The sequence below is a fragment of the Melopsittacus undulatus genome, chromosome 20 (assembly GCF_012275295.1).
Source record: "Melopsittacus undulatus isolate bMelUnd1 chromosome 20, bMelUnd1.mat.Z, whole genome shotgun sequence".
Classification (NCBI taxonomy): Eukaryota; Metazoa; Chordata; class Aves; order Psittaciformes; family Psittaculidae; genus Melopsittacus; species Melopsittacus undulatus.
Genome location: NC_047546.1, coordinates 331586 through 352951, shown reverse-complemented (window position 1 = coordinate 352951; position 21366 = coordinate 331586). Strand labels below are relative to the sequence as shown.

Genomic DNA, 21366 nt, shown 5'->3' with positions numbered 1-21366 from the left:
CAGAGCATCGAGAGAATCTCGTCTAAAAATAGGGAGGGGAATCAAGCTGAACACTGTAAATAACATTCTGTGATGCTTGCATTGCACAAGAGGAGTGATGTAATGTGTTCAAGCGCTGGACATTTTGGAGACAGGATCTAAGTTTACTGGCAAGGCAAATCCAACGTTGTTGTTTGTCATACTGTTAATCTGCTCCACAGTTTGAAGCCTGGGTAATGCCAAAAATAATCTCGGCTTGTCTTTTCTTTCCTTCAATTCAAATACTCTTTTGTAAAGCAGGCAAAGAGGGAAGTAGTCTCATTTCAGCAAGCCCTGTGTCATATCAGTACTCTGTTATCAGAAGCAAGCCAGTGCCAGCCTAGTAGGAAGCCCTTCTGAGAAGCTTGTAGGGAATAACATAGAGTGAAGTGGCAGATGGTTGTGATAAGGTGGTGGCAGAGAAGCTGGTGATTCCCAGCTAATTCTAGTGGATTCCAGCAAGAGGAATCAAGTTTTACATTGGAAAATCCAGCACAAAAGGAGTAAAGGTATTGGAGAGGCAGCTCACTTTAGTGTATGTTGTGAAATGAGGTCTGATGACCAAGGTAAGCTTTTGATTTAAGGGGAGGGCCTGAATCTTGGTGGTTGAGAAGTAGGTCTGCCACAACAGCCAATATAACTTGGAGCTTCTCTATTTGAAGCACAACTTCCTCCTCTCTGTAAATCCAGGATTCGCTTTTCTGGCCATCAAAGTTTGTTGTGAGAGACAAAAGAGTAGCAGGAATGAAGAAGCAGCATAATCCAGGGCAGAGCAGAAGGGTTGCTTCCTGTCTCTTAACTCTTCCACTATGTGGACAAAGCCTTTTCTGTGTCATGATTGGGAATCTTTCCTTGTGTTTTCCCTGCAGGTCTGTGAATGGTGTTTACAGGATTGGATTGTATGCACTTAAAGACATGCCTGCTGGTACCGAACTGACTTATGACTACAACTTTCATTCCTTTAATGTTGAAAAACAGGTAAGGCTCCCAGTGCAAGGCCTTGAGAAAACTCAGCCAGGACAAACAGCTGTGTCAAGGTGAAGGTCACCTAAGCAAAGCTTTTGTGTTGTATTTGACACAGCAGGTTCTTTAGAATATTCAGAGAGGAGCTACGTGTTCTGGGGGGTATTTTCAAAGGATATTTCTGTTTTCTTTTTCAAAGCAACTCTGCAAGTGTGGTTTTGACAAATGCAGAGGCATAATCGGGGGTAAAAGTCAGCGAATGAATGGGCTTTCAAGCAAAAGCAATCAGCCTGTGAGCACCCACAGAAGGCCTGGACGGTCAAAAGAGAAAAGGAAGTCAAAGCACAAACTCAAGAAGAGAGTAAGTAGTAAACCCAGCTTTTTTTGTGAATAAAGGGTAGGAAATGGGTTGATGCCATCAGAGCAAAAACCCTGTATTTGTGTGTTTTAAACTTCAGAGAAATGCTAGAGAGAAGTACTGCAGGTTCTGCCTCAGCAGCTACTTTTAGTGTTTTGCCAAGTTCTTGGCACAGTTTTTCCTGTCTATCAGAATGCTGTGTTTTCCAGAGGGGTCACATCCCAGAGGAGCCCAGTGAAAGTGTGAACGCCCCAACAAGGCTGACGCCACAGCTGCAGATGAAGCCCATGTCAAACAGGGAAAGGTGAGGAATTCTTTCAGTGGAATTCTCCTTAGAAACAGAGCCTTGTGCAGATGTTTCTGTGAGATAGGTCCTCATGAAATGCCTGAATAAGCAGTTCTTAGTTCTCCTTTAAGCAGCTGGGGGGGCATTCCTCTCCACTGAGGAGAGAAGGAATGGGTTTTACAGTAAGAAGGTGATTCTTAAATGCTTTTCTAACTCCCATAGGAATTTTGTGCTGAAACACCATGTATTTTTGGTACGAAACTGGGAAAAGATTCGACAGAAGCAAGAGGAAGTGAAGCACGTCAGTGACAATATCCACAGCACATCACTGTACAGCCGCTGGAACGGGATCTGTCGGGATGATGGGAACATTAAATCTGGTGAGGCCAACACAGGTTCCTCAGGTTGCTGCTTTCAGAACCCATGTGAAAAGTTTAAGCTCTGTGTATAAATCAAATGTAGAGTTACTACAAGTTATATGTGCCTTTTATAATGCATACAGGGAATGCTATACAGAGAAAAATACCTACATACATGTTTGTGTATGAACCCCTTTATCTTTACATAGCAGGGTAAGACAGAAGCCCTTTTACTGTTTCAGTGGGGTTTCTGCATAATGGGATTCTGCAGGACAATATTTAACATCTTCCATGACTGGACCCTCAAAGAGAAGGGCTCTTTGCTGCATTCTGTATCCCCAGACTAGAAACAGTTGTGCTGACTTTGACAATTGTCATTTATCCTCATCATTCAGTGGCATTCAGGCCTTTAGAGAGCAGAGCTTTTTGGCGTGCAGCTATGGGAACGGGACAAAAATCCTGCTCCAAAAATAGCACGCTCTCTTTGCAGGACCATAATCTTCACAGCCAGGCAGGACTGGGTGGCTCTGTCAGGTACAGGCGAAGCTGGGAAGTGTTTTAGGTGAATTCAGTGACATGCTGTATTTGTTCCAGCAACATCACATCCTTTGCTAACCAGCTTAAGCATTTAGATGAGCTCAAAGCAGTGAGAGTTGACCTGGGGATATGAAACTGAAGCATTTTACTATTGGAGTAGCTTAGAAAACACGTTCATTTGAATAACTGAGGGAGCTGCTGGATGGGAAAGGAGGCTGTGATTGGATCTTCCTTTTTGCCCTCTCTCAGATGTGTTCATGACCCAGTTCTCAGCCCTTCAGACCGCCCGCTCCGTGCGAACACGCCGCTTGGCTGCAGCTGAGGAGAACATTGAGGTGGCTCGTGCTGCCCGCCTAGCCCAGATCTTTAAGGAAATATGTGATAGCATCATCGCCTACAAAGGTGAAGGTAACGACACTCCTTAAGAAACTTCCCTGGAGCCTTTCTCAGCCTCTGGAGCAATGAACTGAATGGCACATCCTAGGAGATAAACAGCTTCTTTCAGGGTGTTAAAGAGCCTTCCTTCTTCCCCCCCCCCCTTTCTCTTGCTGCCAGTAATGACTTTGAATCGCTTTGCTTTATCCCCAGCCTCTTCCTCTGCCACCAGAATCTGCAGATGTTGCTATCCTTTTAAATTGCTTTTTGAGTGGTTCAGCAGAGTGGTACAGCTGACAGGATTACAAGGAAATATCATCCCTTTCGATACTTGCAGTCCCATTACAGCAGCCAGTTTCTAGAAATACAAAAGCATCCCAATTCCCTCTGCCTCAGACAGTAGAGGAGCCTTTTTTTAACCTAGATGGAGTGGTTTTAGTTACTTGTCTTCTGAAGTTTCACTCAAGTAAGCGTTGAACTCTGTGTTCCTGTTCCAGATTCCTCCAGGCAGGCTCTTGCAGCTCCTCTCCTGAACCTACCCCCAAAGAAAAAGTAAGTACTTGCTTCGCAGAGCAACGCATAGTTTTCCATAATGGATTTGCACAGCTTTGACTTGCTAGTGAAAATGACATTGTGCATCCATTCCCATTGTAGAAATGCAGACTATTACGAGAAGATCTCTGATCCCCTGGACCTTGCCACAATCGAGAAGCAGATCTTGACTGGCTATTACAAAACTGTGGAAGCTTTCGATGGGGACATGCTGAAGGTCTTCCGGAATGCAGAGGTGAGGCTCTCTCTGGCCTTAAAGCTATTGCAGAGACTGTGGCCATGGAGCCTCGTTTAGTGCTCTTGATGACTTACAGTAATAGGAGGAGACCTTGTGATGATCTGTTTGTGATGAGCAGGCATTGACAGAATGATGGAATCCTGGCCTGGTTCATTGTGTCTTTGCTTTGGGTTCACACAGAAATACTATGGGAGGAAATCCCCGACGGGGCGCGACGTGTGCCGCCTGCGGAAGGCATATTACAGTGCCCGGCACGAGGCAGCAGCCCAGATAGATGAGATCGTGGGAGAAACAGCAAGTGAGGCTGACAGCAGTGAGACCTCGGTCTGCGAGAAGGAAAACGGGCACGAGAAGGACGAGGACGTGATCCGATGCATCTGTGGCCTTTACAAGGATGAAGGACTCATGATCCAGTGTGAAAAGTGCATGGTGAGGCAGGGGGAGCATAGAACAGAGCTTGGTGCTCTTCTCCATGCCCAGTGCAGCCTTTACAAGCAGTTTCGTGCAGCTGGTAGCATGAATTACTTCTGCAGACCTTCACTTGCTCTGCAGAGGAATTGAAAGTCTGCTTTCACCGAAGAAATGCAGCTTGCATTTCTCTACAGAGGAGCTAGCACCTCCCTGAGGCTGTCAGCAGCTCCTGTCCTTGGCAAGCAGAATTAACTTGCACAATGTGGGGCACACGGTTGCATGAGGATCTTGTCTGTCTTCTGAAATAGCTCCAAGAAAACGTTGGATTTCCTTTGGGAAGCTTGTTTGCTTGCTTTCCTCCATATTTGCTTGAGAAAATGCCAGTTGACAATGCAGTCTGTCACAGGAATTTCTAACTGGGATGCATCTGGTTTTCCAGGTCTGGCAGCACTGCGACTGTATGGGGGTGAATTCAGATGTTGAACACTACTTGTGTGAGCAGTGTGAACCTCGGTCAGTGAACAGGGTAAGAAAAAGCCTCCTCTTCACTGCTAAACTAAAGCAGCTCTTGCATTTGTATTTCTTGAGATTGGCCAGACCAGTGTGGGGTTCTCACTCTATGGAGTAGCTTCCTTGGTTTAGGTTTAACCACCTAAAGGACCAATTCTCTGTCCACTCCTGCAAAAGGATTTCAGCCCCATCTTTGCACTGATTCTGATGAGCATCACAGCATTTCCTTCCTTTTTTCTTTCTTCATCCAGGAGGTGCCCATGATCCCTCGTCCCCACTATGCCCAGCCTGGCTGTGTCTATTACATTTGCTTGTTACGGGACGATCTGCTGCTGCGCCAAGGTATGTGCTAACCCTGGTGGCTGCTGTGCTTTCCATCAGGTCAGAGTGTACAGAGATTTCTGGCATCACCCTGTTTAAAATCCTTTTATCTTCTTACAAGCAGAAAGCTGCACTCTTTGCTATTATGGGAGTGACACATAGTAAGAGTTCTCACAGGCTGGTTGATGAAGCAACATAATTACCTTTAGCACAGATAGGACTCTCCTCCTGGCCAGAGAAGGAAGATGCTGAGCCAGCTTGTGGTAGTTAACATTTAGAAGTAAAGGCAAAGAAGGCTATTAGGTCTTCAGTGTTTTAGTGCAGAGTGGTCATTAAAACATCAATCCCTTGCTTCAGAACCCTGAGTCTGTCAGTGCTGATCTGTGCATCTTAGAGTTCTGCTGCAAGAAGAAGTCATGTTGGTTTTCATGAAAGCATTTGCTCTGGTTTTGGTGCTGGACTGATGACAAGTTCTTCAGAGGTGTGTGTTTTGTGCCCATTGCCAGGTGACTGTGTTTACCTGATGAGGGACAGCCGCAGAACTCCGGATGGCCACCCCGTGCGGCAGTCCTACCGGCTCCTGTCCCACATCAACAGGGAGAAACTCGATATATTCCGCATTGAAAAGCTCTGGAAAAATGAGAAGTATGTTCAAGGCATCTCTTGAATTGGGGACACTGCAGATTCCTGCCTGGCTGAACACGGTGATTGTGCAGAAATCTGATCATAGCTTGAAAACATGGGACTGAACACAGTTCAGTCAGAGGCTTCGTGATGCCTCTGCTTGTGCATCACGACTGCAGAGTAAAAGCATCTCTAAGTTTGGAGGTTTAAACAAGGGATAAGAGCTATAAGTTGATGTAGTTTCCTCAGTTAGAACAGGCTGAAAATACACACTGGCAGCTCATGATCACTGCCTAAGCCCTTGTAATGGGATTAAATGCCCCAATGACAACAGCATAGTAAGTCTGCTGTGTTCATAAAACTGACACTAGGAGTATTTCCACTTACTGAAGGGCTAAAGTTGAATGTGTAACGTTTGTGTGACTTTGCTTTTCATCACAGTCACTGCAGAAGTGCAAGACTGCTCCAGATGAGGTAGAGGGCTTGAAGGGAAGTTGTACCTGGGCTTACAGACATAGTCTCTTGCCTTTTGTCCCTCCTGTTTCTCTCTGTCTCTCACTTCACCCCTGCAGGGAGGAGCGCTTTGCCTTTGGTCATCATTATTTCCGTCCACATGAAACGCATCATTCCCCTTCTCGAAAGTTCTATCACAATGAGCTCTTCCGGGTGCCCCTCTATGAAATCATCCCCTTGGAGGCTGTGGTGGGCACGTGCTGTGTTCTTGACCTCTACACCTACTGCAAAGGTAAGGAGAAATGAAATACAATGCACCACTGCTGCTGCGGTTTAACCCCAACTAAGCACCACAAAGCTGCACAGTGGGATCCCACAGTGGGATGGGGAGAATCAGAAGGTGGTAAAACCCATGATTTGAGATAAGAACAGCTTAATAACTGAAGTAAAAGTAGAAGAGTAAGTAATCAAAATACCTTCCGATCTCCTCTGCATGATCACAGAATCCCAGACTGGTTTGGCTTGGAAGGGGCCCTAGAGCTCATCTGGTTCTAACTGCCATCCCATTGAACAGCTCTGCCAGCCCCTATGCCTCTTTGATGCTGTGGGTTGCCTGCTGTGGTTCTGCTGTCCTCTTGAATCTCACTGGCGTTTTTTCCTGCTCTGTTTCCCAATGCAGGGAGGCCAAAAGGTGTGAAGGAGCAGGATGTGTACATCTGTGACTACCGCCTGGACAAATCAGCTCATCTCTTCTACAAGATCCACCGGAACCGCTATCCCGTCTGCACCAAGCCCTATGCCTTTGACCACTTTCCCAAGAAACTCACACCCAAGAGAGACTTCTCAGTGAGTATTTCTTCCCTTGGCTTCCTTCCTTCTTACTGCAAGGAAAGCCCCTAGCTCCCTGGGAGTGAAGCTGGGTAAACCAAAGGAAGCTGCCACATGAGCATACACAGTGTGGAGGGAAGGCTGTCTAGAAAGGAAGCTTGGAAAGCAAGAATGATTGGAGATAGAGAATCTGCAGTTCAAAGGCCAACAGATATTGACTGAACGGTGATGTGTAAGTGTGGAGATGGTGGTTTCTGGCTGAAATCTAGGTGCTGATTTCATTTAAGCCACTCCTAGAATCATAGCATCCCAGACTGGATTGGGTTGGAAAGGACCTTATAAAGCTCATCCCATTTCAGGCCCTGTCCAGCCTGGCCTTGAACACTGCCAAACTTCACTTCCTGAGTGAAGAAAATCTTAGAACTCACTTTTTGGTCACAATTCTGCACCTGTCCAATTATTTGATGTGTTTTAGGGCCTCACACAACATCCAGTCCTATGTGAGCTGCTCAGGCTGGCTGTGTCACATTCTTCCACTGAATTTTCTCTGTATTAACCATATTCTTTACTGTTCTTGCAGCCTCATTATGTACCAGACAACTACAAGAGAAATGGAGGCAGGTGAGTCTTATTTACCCGAGTGTTCATTGAGAAGAGATGAGAGCATCCTGTCTGCCAAGTGTCCGCTCTTTTCCATACCCACTCACCCTGGGTGCTATGGAAATCAGAAGTTTCAATTATTTAAAGCAATCTCTCTAAACAAAGAGATAAAAAGGGAGCAGATGAGGAAGGATAGAATGTAGGAGCAGTGTTAGTGTTCCTTAATAATGGAGGTAAGGAAGAGTACGGAAGCTGTTTTGAAAGGTAGCAAAAGCAGTTGAATGTGGGAGATTGCAGAACCCGGGACAAGAGCATCCAGCCTTCCTGCACTAAGGGTTTGCATGTACATAGTAAGTCAAGTGACTGAGATTCCAGACCCCCCCAGCTGCTGACAAGTCCTTGGCTCACTAGTAACTGACCTTTGAGTCTGGAAAACTGTGGTAGTTAAACCCTTCTTTCCCTGCTAGATCATCCTGGAAAACAGAGCGCTCCAAACCACAGATTAAAGACTTAAACCCAGAAGAAGATTCTCTTCCACTGATGGAGGATGTATTGGGAAACCAAGAGCAAACTTCCAGTGAGATGCCCACCCTAGAGGAGTCAGAAAAAGAGGCAGCCTCTGGTGAGGCCTCTGAAGCTGAGAAGAAGGCAGAAGAAAGCAGCTCGGACACGAGGCAGCTCTGCACTCCAGAGGAGAGGAGGCATATTCAGAGGGAGAGACTGAACCAGATCCTGCTGAACCTCCTAGAGAAAATCCCAGGGAAAAACGGTGAGATGTTCCCCTCTGATTGCACAGAAGTGTTTCACCTGCACACTGCACACTGTGGAGGGGAAAGAAATGGCTTTGCCTGAAGTCATTGCTGGTGGACATTCCTAGGAATGAGTTCTCTTTGCAGCAGTGTTTTCTATTGTGACAGCAGCAATTTCCACTAAATCCCAAAGAGATTTCCTACCACTGTCACTGTGCTTATACCAAAACTCTCTGAAGACAAATTTCACCCATTGTTCAGCTCAGAAACTGAACAGAGGCACAGAGTGAGCCTGAAAAGAGTTTGGAAAGTCTCTTTTGACCTTCAGTGAGCTTTCCATTGGGTTTTAGGTAACTTCTGTAGGCATTGTCTAAGCTGTAGAACTGGGGTGCAGTGGTTGCACTGGTTAAATGTGTCTGGTTTGGATTTGAAGCTTAGGATGAGCTCTCTCCAGTCTCCTTTGCGTTCTGGGAGTTAATGCAAAGTGCTCATGGAATCATCAGTTAGATTGGAAGGGTCTTTGGAGATAGTCTGGTGCAAACGTGCCTCAGGGCAGGGCTAACTCCAAACTTAGCCAGGTTGCTCAGCACCTTGTGGGGTAGTTCTGAATGTTGCTATGGATGGAAACATCCCTGGGAGAGCCGTGAGTAGGGAAGTGGGAAAACTGCTGTTGCTGTCACCTTCCTTTACCCAAAGCCTGTGCTCTGTTGCAGCTATCGATGTCACTTACTTGCTGGAGGAAGGATCAGGACGAAAACTGCGGCGGCGAACCCTGACCATCCCAGAGAGCAGCTTCAGGAAGTGATGGCACCAGAGGAAGCTGTGGTCTGGAGTCTGCTACAAGGTCTGCTGAGGACTGAGGGCAGGAGCCCAACTTCCTCTGCACCAGCCAAGGAAAAGAGGGCAGCAGCAAACTGACAAATATACAAACAGTTAGCACTTAGATGTCTGGGTTGGCAGGTTGCCCTGCCCTGCTCTGCAGTGCTCTTATGGTGTGTGTGTTGTTGGGCGTGCCTTGTATTGATGTTAGGTACTGAGAAAAACCTCGTGGTTATTGTCCAGGATGGTCAAATTTAATTTATTTTTGCTTGAGATTCCCACTCAGAGGAAAAAAAATGGAAAAAAAAGAGGTAAAAAAGGACAGGAATGGGGGAGGTGAGAAGGAAAAGGACTGAGCTACTCTGAGAATATTCCCCATGTTCACCACTTAACCTGTGATTGTCCAAGATCCTGCTGGCACCAGCGTGGCCCATGGCAGTGAATGAAATCCGGAGGGGAGGGTGAAGGCCCCAGTGGCTTCCAGTGCAGGGCAGCCCTGGAGTCGTGGCCTCTGATTTGCACAAGTCCCAAGAGGAGAGCAGCATCCCTGGAGATGCCACAGGGTCCGCATGGAGCGGGACAAGGAGCAACTTCCCGAGCGCCCTTGGAGCAAGGCAGGAGCTGGCTGCTTGAGGCCCTTGTGCTGTAGAACGGGGAGGGAAGGGGGGATTCTCTTTCTCACTTGTTTCCTGCAGAGGTTTCTAACACAGGTCAGCCCCAGCCGCCAGCATCACTGCTGGGCTGGGCTGGAGGGGCCGTGGTTCTCGTGTGTCTCGTGTGTTGTGCAAATGGAAACCTGTTCAAAAGAAACAACCCCCCCAACCCGGAGGAACCCTTCACTCCATGAACCGTCGAGCAGTATTCCCAGCCAGTGTTTGTTGTGCCCTGTAGGATATAGCAACTGCTGACACTACCCTCGTGTTCTGGTTGTACAGCTTAACCTGTCCGTCTCTGAACTGAAGAGCCAGCGTTCCCCACACCACCCTCCCTCTGCCCTGCTGGGTGCAGCCCCACAAGCGGCCCCCACTGCTCCCTGCATGAAGCCACAGCGTGCCCAAGAGTGGGGCTGCCCCGGGATGGGGAGCAAAGGGAGGGATGGGGCTCGGCTACGCTGCCCCTTGGAAATGGCTTTGCTTTTTTGTCCTTCCGACGTACATATGCATATACAGTCCTGTTTTAGGTGTTCTTCGAAGAAAACCGGTTTTTAATGTGCCAAGTTGTATATATCTGCTGCGTGGATGTAAAGCAATACCGTAGTTACATGTTCCTTTTTAATGGACCAAGCTCGTCCTAATGTACATTCTTGTTATTATGATGATTATTTTACTCTTAGTGGAACATGGCTCATTCCATTCAACTTTTCCGTGTTGATTTCAAAAGGACAAAAAAAGGTGAAAAAAGAAAAACCACGAAAAAAAAGGCAAAAAAAAAACCCTTTGAGAAAAAAAAAAAAGATAAAAACCACAAATATTTTATTAAAAAAGAAAAAGAGAAAAAAAAAAAAGACAAAACCTAAGGAAATAGTTTGGAATATTTTCTTACTGTAGAGAAGCACTGTACAGAACCAGGAGCCCTGAGTATAAAATACTCGTGCGTGTAGTAGGAATATCGCATGTCCCCCCCCCTTGCGTTGTCTCCTTTAGTTCCAGCCCCGGAATCATCGTCTCCAATGGTGTTAAACACTAAAAGAAAGAAGTTTTTAAGAAGCCCAGTGCGTTCGGAAGCGCCACCCTGAGCTCTCTCATGTTATCTTTCTTTTGTTGAAAGACTAAACCGAGATGTTTTTTAGACAATCAAACGTTAGGTAAGTGCAAAGACTTCGTTTTTTCTTACTGGTGTAGAAATTAAGGACTTTTTTTATTTTGGGGTTATTTTATAACAATGAGAAGACCGGAGGGTCGCCAGGATCGCTGTTTTCAGACCAGGAAGCACTACATTACTGCGAATAGATATGAACTCTTAGTCTGCATGGGTGTAGGCTGTGTGATTGCTGAAAATAAATGCTGCTAATATATTTCCTTTTTACAAAGCATATCTAAATAGATCATTGTTTTGATGTTAATCTTTGTAAATTATGTATTACCAATTTTAACATTGGATGTAATTGCATAAAAAGCCTGCATCTCAATCCTGAGAGAGTCTAGTATTAAATGGAAAATCTTTTCCTATCGGTGCCTTTGTGGGCTTTTCTTTGCTCTCGGTCCCACTCTTCCCATTGCTTTGCCAGGGGTTCTTGGCCCAATGGGTGATGGGGCTTGCGAGGGTTTGGGTTGATGCTGATGCCCTGGTGGATACAGGAGCAGCAGCTTCCATGGGTACCTGGATCCTTAGAGCTGCAGCTTCAGTGCCTGGTCCCAGGGTGCAGCCCTGGGCACCCAGAGGATCCCCTGCAGAGGCTCAGAGCTGGGTGCTGGGGGTGTTTGTGACTGTTCCCATTAGGAATGAAGCCGCTTCTCGATGCCGCCCCTCTCCTGGCACCTGATTCTCCATCTCCCAGCCTGGACCCCTCTGGTCCCTGCCCCATAGACCTGGGTCCCTTCTGAACCAGAGCCACCAGCCCAAGGGGTGAACCCACCTGAAACCCAATGAGGACCTTGCCTGCCCCGACCCATTTCCAAGCCCAGTGTGGAGCCCAATGAAGCCCCCTTAAGGCAAACCCCATTCCCAAAGCCCCAGCACCAGCTTCCCCCCTCAGTGACCCATTCCTGCTCGCAGCCACGTGAGTCACAACCTTTATTCCAGCTTTTCCCCCTGGATTCAGCGCATTCCCATGGGTACAGCCATGGACAGAGTGTGGCCGGGCCTGGGCAGAGCAGTGGGGGGGACACAATGGCAGGGGCATGGAGCAGGGCTGGGGACAGGGGAGCGTGAGCAGGTCCCTCATGGAGCTGTGGTGAGCCCGTGGCACAGGGTAAGGGCATGCGAGCGAGCAGAGCCCCTCGAGGGATGCTCTGAGGGTGGTGGGAGCTGGTCCCTCACAGGATCAGGGATGTGTAACCCACGGGAACCAGGCCGGTGCTGTTCCCATGGCAGCAGCGGATCCAGTCCTCATCCACGGTGGAGAGCAGCTGCAGGATGTCCCCTTTCTGGAAGCTCAGGTGCCCGTCGGCCGTGCCCGTGTGGTCGCACAGCGCTCGGACCGCTCTGCAGAGCAAACAGCATCTGGACTCATCCCCATCCCATCCCCGAGCCCCCAGCGCCGCTGGGAGAGGCAGGATGCTCACGGAGGAGCTGCCATCGGACCATGGGCTCCATCACATCCCTCCAAGCAGAGGGTGCAGGACCCAGGACCAGATCCCCTCCATAGAACGCGGTGCCCCCATCACCTGCAGGGCTGGGGTGAGTCCGACCCGGTCCCCTCTGCCTGTTCCTGAGCGTGGCTCTTCTCAGCTGCCAGCCCCTTCACCACCGCAGCCAGGACCCGGGCACCGGGTGACAGCCACCTCGAAGGTCTCCTGCGGGCAGAAGCCGCAGGCTCAGCCTGGGCTGGGGATGCGGGAGCCGAGGGGGGTCCCGCACTGAGCCTCACCTGGAGCCTGCTGAGGCCGCATCGGGGCTGGGGGTCCTGGTGGAGGGGCTGGAGGCCCCAAAGAGCCGGCCCAGCCAACGGCCGCCGTCAGCACCGCAGGGCCCGGGGGATGCTCCGGCTCCCACGGGCAGGATGAGGGCTTCGGGGGATGAGGATCCGGAGGTGCCGGCGCTGCTGCTGCCGGGCTGCGGAGCAGGGAGCTCGGGGACGGCTCTGGTCGGCAGCAGCCGCAGCTCAGCTCCGCTGGGCTCCCGCAGGGCCGGGTCAGGGCTGGGATCGGCCGCAGCCGCCCGCAGCTTCGTCCACCAGACCGAGGGGAGCTTCTCCTTGCTGGGCACGGAGCAGGGCCTAGAGTCCCGGCCCAGCTGCGCCCACCACCCCCCGGCACCAGCCCCAGCATCCCCCGGGCCTGGCTCCGGCCGTCGGGGCTCGGGGGAGCCGTCGGTGCCCAGCAGCGTGCGGCTGAGGCGGCCGCCCCAGCGCAGGACGTGCTGCAGGGTCTGCTGCAGGGCGGCCCCGACCTGGGCACCAGGGACCAGCGCAATGTGGGGCTGGAGCCTTGGGCTGCCCCCTGCGCTCCCCACGGCATCAGGGGGGCGCTGGTCCTCCAGGCTGCCCCCTGCCGAGCTGCAGAGCCCCCCCTCGGAGCCGGGACCCACAGCGGAGCCATGGGCAGCACCGGGCGGTGACTGCGGCCGGCGGACCAAGGGCCGCACGTCCATAGAGAGGTGGTGGTGCTCGAAGAGCAGGTCCAGGTGGAAGGTCAGCACAGACAGGGGCTGGATGAGCAGCAGCAGCTCATCAGCGAGGTAGGGCAGGGGCCCTTGGCTCAGCGCAAAGAAGGCCGTGGGTGAGTACAGCACAGAGATGACACCTATGAGAGACAGAGTGAGCTGAGGGGCTGCTAAGTGCCCTGGTGGGGCCAGCAGGGCTGTCCCAGGGCGTCAGAGGAGCTTCTGCTGAGCTGCACCATGGGAATGATGCCCTTTTCCACTGTGCAATTCCCAGCCAAGCACCGTGGGTGGGATGGGGCTGGGATTAGACCTGTTTATGGGTTGTACCTGATTACCCCGTGACAAGCAAGAGAGGACGTGGATGGGGAGCTTCTGACATCGTCTCCTTACCTGGGCTCTTCTGCAGGTGAGAAATCCACTGCTCCAGCTGCTTAATGCTATGAAGGCAAAGGGAACCCAGGTCAGAGCTCCTGGGACTGTCCCAACCTGCAGCAGGGGCCAGAGGGGCTGGAACTCACTTCAAAAGGCCCAGAATAAAGGCATGAAACTTCTGCCTGGTGCTGTGGAGTGGGGCCAGACCGGCCACATGCCCACACAGCGAGTGGAAGGAGCGCGCACCGGGGCCTGTGGAACACACAACAGTCACCACTCCGGGTTGGGAAGGGTTCCAGGCTCCTTGAGGTGCTCCCAGCTCCGGGAGCCCCACACGGACCTGTCCTCACGGAGGCTTCCACCACACTCCAAGGGGAATTCCTCCTCTGGCCAGTGATAACATCCTTCTGGAAGGGCTTCAGCCCGTCCTCCACCAAGGCATAGAGCGCAGGGCACAGGGTGTGCAGCAGCAGGTACCCCACGTCGGGGCTGAGCCGGCTGTCACCCAGCTGGGCCTGGAGCATGGAGAGAGGGGAGGAAGGGAACAGCAGCACCTACCCCTGAGCCTGCAGGGAGGGAGGAAGCCCCTGCAGGTCCCAAGGCCCCTCCTGCCCTCACTCCTGCCCACCCCAGCCCAGAGCCTCACCTTCTGCACCAGGTTCCGAGCGGAGCTGAAGTGGGCAATGACTTTATCCACGGCGGCGCTGATGGCGACGAGCAGGGCTGGGGGCAGCACAAGGGAGGGTTCAGAGCACCCCGAGCAGGACTCGGGGGTGTTGGGTGAGGAGAAGCTCCCATGGCCCCGCTCCAGCCCCCCCCGTGTGCTGGGCAGAGCCGCAGCTCCGGACACCGGCGCCAGGAGCATCCAGGCTGTTGCCATGGGAACCGCACCGGGATGCAGGACCCGCGGTTCCCAGGAGACCGGGCCAGGATGGAGCCGAGGGAGGGGAACGGCTCCACCATGGGGCGGGACTGCAGCCGCTGCCCGCCCCTGCCCTGCCGCTGCCGGTACCGCTGCCATTACCGGTACCGCTCCCGTTACCGCTCCCGTTACCGCTGCTGTTACCGGTACCGCTGCCGTTACCTTTCTTCTGCTCCCCGCGGGTTCCCTCCGTGCTCCCCGCTCCGGGCGGCCCCGGGGCCGCGGCGGCTCCAGCGGCGGCTCCAGCGGCGGCCGGTGGGGCCTCGGCTGCGGGGAGGGCGGCGGCGTCAGGCGCTGCCGGGGGCAGGCGCAGCCCCGCCCCCTCGGACCGGCCGCCGTTACCGGAGCCGGGCCCGGCCGGGCCGCGCTCGCCCATGGAGCCGGAGGCCGCGGCGGGGCCAAGGGCAGCGGGTGGGGCGGGCCCCGCCGCGGCCCGGAACGGGGCGGGGGAAGGCGGCGGGGCGGCCCCGGGGGGGGTTCGGGGCCCGCTCCGGAGCCCAGCGCTCACCGTGCCTGCGGGACCCGGCCCCGCTCTCCTCTGCCCCTGCCTCCCGCTGGGCTCCACCGGGGCCCCGGAGCCTCCGACCCGCAGCACCTTTCCCTGCGGGCAGGGCGCTGGGCTCCGCTTCCTCCGCGTCCCCCGGCTGAGGTCCCGGCCGCGGCCGCCTCCTCTTCGGGTCGTGGCCGTCCATGGGAGCCAGCGCCTGCCCCCCCAGCGGCACCGGCTGCACCCACCCTGCGCTGCCGCTGCCCGGGGCCCCCTCCGGGAGCGCAGGGGGATGCTCGCCCACCGCCGGCCCCTTGGCCTTGCTGGAAGCGCTTCGGTACCGCAGCTCCTTGAACGTGGTCACCTCTCGCTGCCGGGAGCAGGGGGGTCTCGGAGGCGGCTCGGGCCGGAGCTGGGGCCGGGCCGGGTCCTGGGCCCTGGTGCTGCAGAGGAGCTCGTTGGGGGGAGGCAGCTCCGTGTCCGGTGAGAAGATGATGAGCCAGTCACTGCGGTCAGTGCGGGGCTGGGCAGGAGCGGCCCCAGCACCGTTCCTCTTCCTCTTCTGGGCCAGCTCATGGAACGAGGTGATGGTTTTCTTGCCCACATCTCTGCAGAGCTCGCCCGAGCCAGGCTCCAGCTCCAGCGGCCGCACAGGCAGAGGCGGCTGCTCCGCTCTGCGCCCATTGAGAACCTGCAGGCGCCTCCGGGGCCGGGGGGGCACTGGTGGGGGGACACTTCCAGGCCGGGGCCGCAGCTCCGGAGCTCGGCTCAGAGCAGGATCCCTGCTCCCTGGCACAGGCGGTGCCGGGGGGGCAGCGTCGGCCTCGGGCAGGGGGTTGCAGTTGGGGTCGAGGTCGGTGCCGATGCCGGTGCCATCCCTCACGCTCGGGGAGGTCTCATCGCACCGGGAGTCGAGGGAGGAGCTGCTGCGGAGGCTGTCCGGGCTCCGTCCGCTCAGCGAGGCCGGCCTCTGGGGCACCGGGGGGGTGAGGTTGGCATCGCTTCCATCACACGTCCCCCCCTCGTCACCAAGGGCCTGCGCATCCTGGGTGTCTTCTGTGGGAGCGACGCTGGGTGGATCCTCAAGGGGTTGAGGCTCTTCTCTGGGGAACCCTTTGCAGTACACGGAGACTGGGGAGTCATCCAAGCTGAAATCCGAGCAGCTACTGACAGAGGAGGAGGAGGAGGAGGAGGAGGAGGAGGAAGCCAGATCACAAGGGGAAGCCACCTCCTCTCCAGCATGCAGGCAGGGGAAATCCTCTTGAGCTGTCTGGTTCTGGAGCCCCAGCGTCACTGCCTGCTGAGGATGGGACTCACAACAGCGGCATTTCAGGGAGGGATTGTTGGAATTGGCATCCACTTGCTCGCAGTTCTCGGGGCAGCCGCTCTGGTCCCCTCCGCCCATGGAGCCAGAAGTCTCCTGGAGCTCCGGGTGCCGGGAGAGGTGCAGCCCCAAGGAGATGTGCTGCAGATGGATGTGGTTGAGGTTGCACAGGAGGCCTTTCTTGGGAGCCAACATGATGCTGCCTCAGTGGTGGTGCTGGGGCTCCCAGAGCGCCCCACAGCTCCCGTCTTCAGACCATGCAGCTCCCTGCGAACGGCAACACACGTTCAGCGCAGAGCACGGACCCGGAGAGCAGCGGACGGGGGATGACGGTGACCTTGCGGCAGCCCCCGAGCCGGGAAGGGCCCGATGCAGGGGTCGGTGTCGGGGCCGGTGGGTTCCGAGCGGGGCCCGTGCCCAGCACCGAGGGGCAGCCCCACAGCTCCGGGGCTGTGCGGCCGCGCAGGGGCCGGTGGGCGACTCCCGAGCGCGGTGCGGGGGGGGCAGCGGCAGCGCAGGGGGGGTCGGATCCTGCCCAGCGCTGAGGAGCCCCCGAGGATGCCACCAAGGAGGAGACGCCCTTGAATCCCCACCGGAACCGGGGCCGGGGGGGGGGGGGGGGGGGGGGTGGCACCGCCGGGGCTGCAGCGGAGCCCCCGGCCCCGGTGAGGAGACGCCCGCAGCCCCCCCCCCCCCCCGGTCCCGGCCCCGGCCCCGGCCCCGCTCACCTCGCGCTGCGGCGGCGACTGCGGCGGGAGGAGGAGCCACGGCCCCGCCCCGGGCCCGGGCCCGCCCCGGTCGGGAGGAGGCGGCGGCGCCGCGGCCCCCCCCCCCCCGAGCCCCTGCAACCGGAGGAGTCGCCTGTGCCCTCATCCCCCTCCAGCCCCGGCCCCAGCCCCGGCTCCAGCCCCGGCTCCAGCCCCAGCTCCAGCCCCGGTTCCAACCCCGGCTCCAGCCCCGGCTCCAGCCCCGGCTCCAGCCCCGGCTCTAGCCCCGGCTCCAGCCCCGGCTCCAGCCCCAGCCACAATCACGGGGACGGACACGGATGATCAATAACTTAACGTTTATTGAGAACCGCGATGGAAACCCCGGCCCCAAAACCCGGTCCACAACCAGCCCCGGAGCCCACCCCACAGAAGGAGCCCCAAGGGGCTGTGGGGCAGGCATCAGTTCCAGCCGGGGGTAGACCCTAATGGGCAGCAGCCCCTTCAGCAGAGGAGAGGCAGTGGAGGGGCAGCCCCCCCATCACTTCTGCCGCTTGTAGATCTTCTGAGCCAGGCCCAGGAAGATGGCCTTGGGCAGGCGGTGGCTGTGCGTCCGGATCAGCTCCTGCAGGCGCTGGTAGCTGCTGTCCTCGTACTGCTGGAAAGCAGCCCTCATGCCCAGGCTGTCATAGAGCTCCTTCACCTTTGCCACCTTCTCAGGTTCCTTACGGCCATAGTTCTCCTGAGAAAACACCAGGCCAAGTCAGGCTGAGCTCCAGCTCCTTCCAAGGGTGGCAGGAGTCATCCCTGCTACTGCCCCAGCCTCGACAACCAGACCGCAGGGTGTACAACAGGGCACTACAACCCCTCTATCCTTCAGGGGGTTGTGAACCTGGTGGCGTTACCTCCAGGATCTGCCTCTGCTCTGGTGTGACCCGATGCAGACACTGCACCACCAGCCAGCTGCACTTATTGTCCTCGATGTCAGTGCCAACCTTCCCTGTCACCTTCGGGTCTCCATAGCAGTCCAGGTAATCATCCTGTATGGAGATGGGAACACGTGAGTGCCACAACCAGCATCTTATAAGCACTAAGGGACAGGGAAGCACCAGCTACCTGGATCTGAAAGAATTCACCCATCTCCAGCAAGATGGCTTTGGCATTGTCATGCTCCTCCTTGCTGTCAATACCAGCCTAAGAAGGAGGGGGAAAAAGGATGAAGCCTTCCAGTACCTCCATCCATCCTTTCCCATCTCCCAAAGCTCCAGCCCTCACTGACAGCAAGGACAAGTCCCAGGACAGTGACCAAGGACTCACCATGTACATGGCAGCAGCCACAGGCAGGTAGAAGGAGTAAAACGCCGTCTTGTACTTCACAATGGCCTTGTACCTGTGGCAGAGGAACCCTGCTCAGTGCCAGGGCCAAGGCCTTCCCCTCCCAACAGGGCTCTGCAGACCAGGACCAGCATCTCCCTTCAGCCCAGCCCGCAAGCTCCAACAGCACAAGCATGACTTGCTCCGCAGAGCTTGGCATGGTGTTATCCATCCTACACCATGTGGAAGGGACCGTGAGCAGAGCTGCTCTGCCACATCTCCATCACCTCCACCTCCCTACCTCTGCTCACTGAAGCGGGTCAAATCCACCTGGGAAACGGGAGCAGTGATGAGGTCCAGCGTCTGCCCCAGCTCCGTCTGGTAGGCAGTCTGAAGAGGAACGGGAGGGTTTGTTCCTGCAGCCCCCAGCAGAGTCCCAGCAGTGCAGTGAAACCCCCAGCCCCATTTCAGCTCCTCTCTGAGCACGAAGGGCAGGATGCCCAGGATGCTGTCAGATCCCAGGGTACCAGTGCATTGGGATGCAGGGGCCGGGCTCACCTGCAGGAAGAGCTCCAGGAGGTGCACGTAGTAGGGGTGCCCCCCACAGTACTTCTTCAGCAGCCGGTAGACGCAGGACTCCAGGAGGAGAGCATCGTTGATGGCATCAAGACCGATCCCCTCCTGCACCGGACGGGCACGGGGGTGTCACAGAACACCCTGACCCCCCCAGCTCCAGGGGACAGGAGCCTCCCGACCGCTCTCACCTTCTTGTACCAGCAGAGCTGCCCCCGGCGGGTGAGGGACGCGTCCATGATGTCGTCGGTCACCAGGAAGAACGCCTGGAGCTGCAGGAGGCCGGGTTAGGGGGGGGGTCCGGGGGGTACCCCCAGCTCCCCCCCCCCCCGTCCCGGCTCTCACCAGCTCGATGCACCAGCCGACGACCAGGGCACGCCGCAGGCTCTCTGCATCCTGCTGCCCGGGGCCCGCCAGCTCCCGGTAGGCGGCCAGCACCGTCATGCCCCGGTTGCACTTCCCTCCGGGCCCGTTGTACTCCAGCACCTGCGGGCAGACGGGAGCGGGCAGCCCCGGCCGGGACGGGCAGGGAACGGGAACGGGAACGGGAAAGGGAACGGGACCGGGACCGGGACCGGGAATGGGAATGGGACCGGGACCGGGACCGGACCCCCCGCGGCCTCCTCACCTCCTTCAAGCGGGCCGCGGCATCGCCCACCTCGGGGTGCCCCAGACCCCCCTCGGTCAGATCGCGCACGATCTGCGGGAAGAAGCTCATGAACTCCTCCCGTTCCGCCGCCGCCTGCGCCCCAGTGCCGCTCATGGTGCCCTGAGCGCGGCCGCTGCACGCCGCGTCCCGTCCGGTCCCGTCCCGTCCAACCCCGTCCCCTCCGGTCCCATCCAACCCCGTCCCCTCCAGCCCCGTCCCTCCCCCCGCGCGGGGCACGCCGGGATGCGCAGTCCCGCAGCCACCGGAGCAGCGGAGCCGTCGAGGCCGAAGGACTACAACTCCCGGCGTGCCCCGCGGGGGGGCGGAGCCAGCGCCCGGCCTCCACCGGTCCCCGCGCTCATTGGTCCCCTCCATCGTAAGAGGATAAGTCCGAGAAGGCTGAGCCAATAGGAGCGCGTGGAGGGCGGGACCGTTGCTGCTGATTGGTGGAGGGAGCAAATGGAGCGAGGGCTCGGCCGAGGCGCGGGGCGAGGCTGCGGAGGAGGGCGAGGGGTGCGCGGGGGGTGCGGACAGATCGGGGTGCATGGGGGGTGCATGGGGCCTGGGGGTGCATGGGGGTACATGGGGGGTGCATGGGGGTACATGGGGTACATGGGGTACATGGGGTGCATGGAGGGGTGCATGGGGGTATATGGGGTACATGGACACTGCGGGTGCGCAGTGGGTGCATGGGGGCTGTGGGCAGCTGGGAGTGCATGGGGGGATGCATGGGGGGATGCATGGGGGATGCATGGGGGATGCATGGAGGGATGCATGGGGGATGCATGGGGGATGCATGGGGGGATGCAGGGGGGATGCATGGGGGGATGCATGGGGGGATGCATGGGGGGATGCATGGGGGGATGCATGGGGGGGATGCATGGAGGGATGCATGGGGGGATGCATGGGGGGATGCATGGGGGGATGCATGGGGGGATGCATGGGGGGATGCATGGGGGGATGCATGGGGGGGATGCATGGAGGGATGCATGGAGGGATGCATGGGGGGATGCATGGGGGATGCATGGAGGGATGCATGGGGGGATGCATGGAGGGATGCATGGGGGATGCATGGAGGGATGCATGGGGGGATGCATGGGGGATGCATGGAGGGATGCATGGGGGGATGCATGGAGGGATGCATGGGGGATGCATGGAGGGATGCATGGGGGGATGCATGGGGGGATGCATGGGGGATGCAGGGCAGTCTGGGGCTGTGCAGAGCTGTGCAGTGTTAACGGGGGGTGCAGTGCAGGGGGTACACCCCACACCTTTGTGCACAGGAGAGAACCGCGGCCCCCTCCCCGGCCCCGCTGATTGCCAATGTGCGCCCGTGTGCTGCGATCCCCTAATCCCCGCTAACCCCGGTTTAATTAATCTCTGCCTTGGAGCCTGCTAATCCCCCCCACCCCCTACCGCCGGTAACGTGGGGGCCTGGGGACGAACCAGCCCAGGGTGCCCTTGCGGAGCCAGCAGGTCCCTTCGGCTGCTCCTGCCTGCGGGTGCGTTGGGTGCCCGAGCAGCCCTGGGCAGGGATGCAGAGGTTGGGATTGTGCTTCCCTTCCGGCAGCCTGTGGAGGGGCAGACCAGGCTCTGGCAGCACATCCCAACCTTCCAGCAGGGCACTGGGGCAGGGGACTGTTGGCTACACACACTCTTAATCAGGCTGGCTTCGGTGTAAGCTGAAATAATCAAATTAGATAGAAACTGCTAATCAGCTCTGATCGCATCGTGTGCCACAGCCTGAGTCCTGCTGC

At 56.3% G+C, this 21366-nt stretch overlaps 3 protein-coding genes across 4 annotated transcripts in view; 1 reads left to right on the top strand and 2 right to left on the bottom strand.

The window, feature by feature from the left end:
- Positions 1-11171, top strand: part of ASH1L (ASH1 like histone lysine methyltransferase) — a 33043-nt gene extending 21872 nt beyond the window's left edge. Inside the window, exons 13-28 of the mRNA XM_005140271.3 lie at positions 888-996; positions 1181-1342; positions 1549-1643; positions 1848-2005; positions 2771-2923; positions 3394-3448; positions 3551-3683; positions 3867-4115; positions 4537-4623; positions 4859-4949; positions 5435-5573; positions 6125-6297; positions 6685-6851; positions 7414-7454; positions 7901-8202; positions 8896-11171. Of these exons, the coding sequence (XP_005140328.2) occupies positions 888-996; positions 1181-1342; positions 1549-1643; positions 1848-2005; positions 2771-2923; positions 3394-3448; positions 3551-3683; positions 3867-4115; positions 4537-4623; positions 4859-4949; positions 5435-5573; positions 6125-6297; positions 6685-6851; positions 7414-7454; positions 7901-8202; positions 8896-8987 (2206 nt within the window). The 3' untranslated portion in view covers positions 8988-11171. The remainder of the gene's footprint in view (positions 1-887; positions 997-1180; positions 1343-1548; positions 1644-1847; positions 2006-2770; positions 2924-3393; positions 3449-3550; positions 3684-3866; positions 4116-4536; positions 4624-4858; positions 4950-5434; positions 5574-6124; positions 6298-6684; positions 6852-7413; positions 7455-7900; positions 8203-8895) is intronic.
- Positions 11172-11717: 546 nt separating this feature from the next.
- On the bottom strand, positions 11718-17140 carry RUSC1 (RUN and SH3 domain containing 1). Of its 2 annotated transcripts, none has more exons than XM_034071248.1 (10): positions 17098-17140; positions 15067-16636; positions 14721-14825; positions 14283-14359; positions 13977-14151; positions 13783-13888; positions 13655-13701; positions 12531-13404; positions 12328-12456; positions 11718-12145 (listed from the first exon to the last, which is right to left on the bottom strand). In XM_034071248.1, exons 2-10 carry the CDS (start codon positions 16562-16564, stop codon positions 11977-11979), a joined length of 3180 nt encoding a protein of 1059 aa, XP_033927139.1. In that variant the 5' UTR covers positions 16565-16636; positions 17098-17140; the 3' UTR covers positions 11718-11976. The 2 variants fall into 2 exon arrangements, with proteins under 2 accessions (XP_033927139.1, XP_033927140.1); XM_034071249.1 differs by lacking the exon at positions 17098-17140 and adding an exon at positions 16707-16830.
- A 275-nt stretch (positions 17141-17415) lies between these two features.
- Positions 17416-19792, bottom strand: FDPS (farnesyl diphosphate synthase). Its single transcript, XM_034071013.1, has 9 exons — positions 19589-19792; positions 19306-19446; positions 19152-19232; positions 18946-19068; positions 18689-18777; positions 18391-18463; positions 18190-18267; positions 17979-18113; positions 17416-17815 (listed from the first exon to the last, which is right to left on the bottom strand). The coding sequence occupies exons 1-9, from the start codon at positions 19721-19723 to the stop codon at positions 17615-17617; spliced, it is 1056 nt and encodes a 351-aa protein (XP_033926904.1). The 5' UTR covers positions 19724-19792; the 3' UTR covers positions 17416-17614.
- Positions 19793-21366: the final 1574 nt, after the last annotated feature.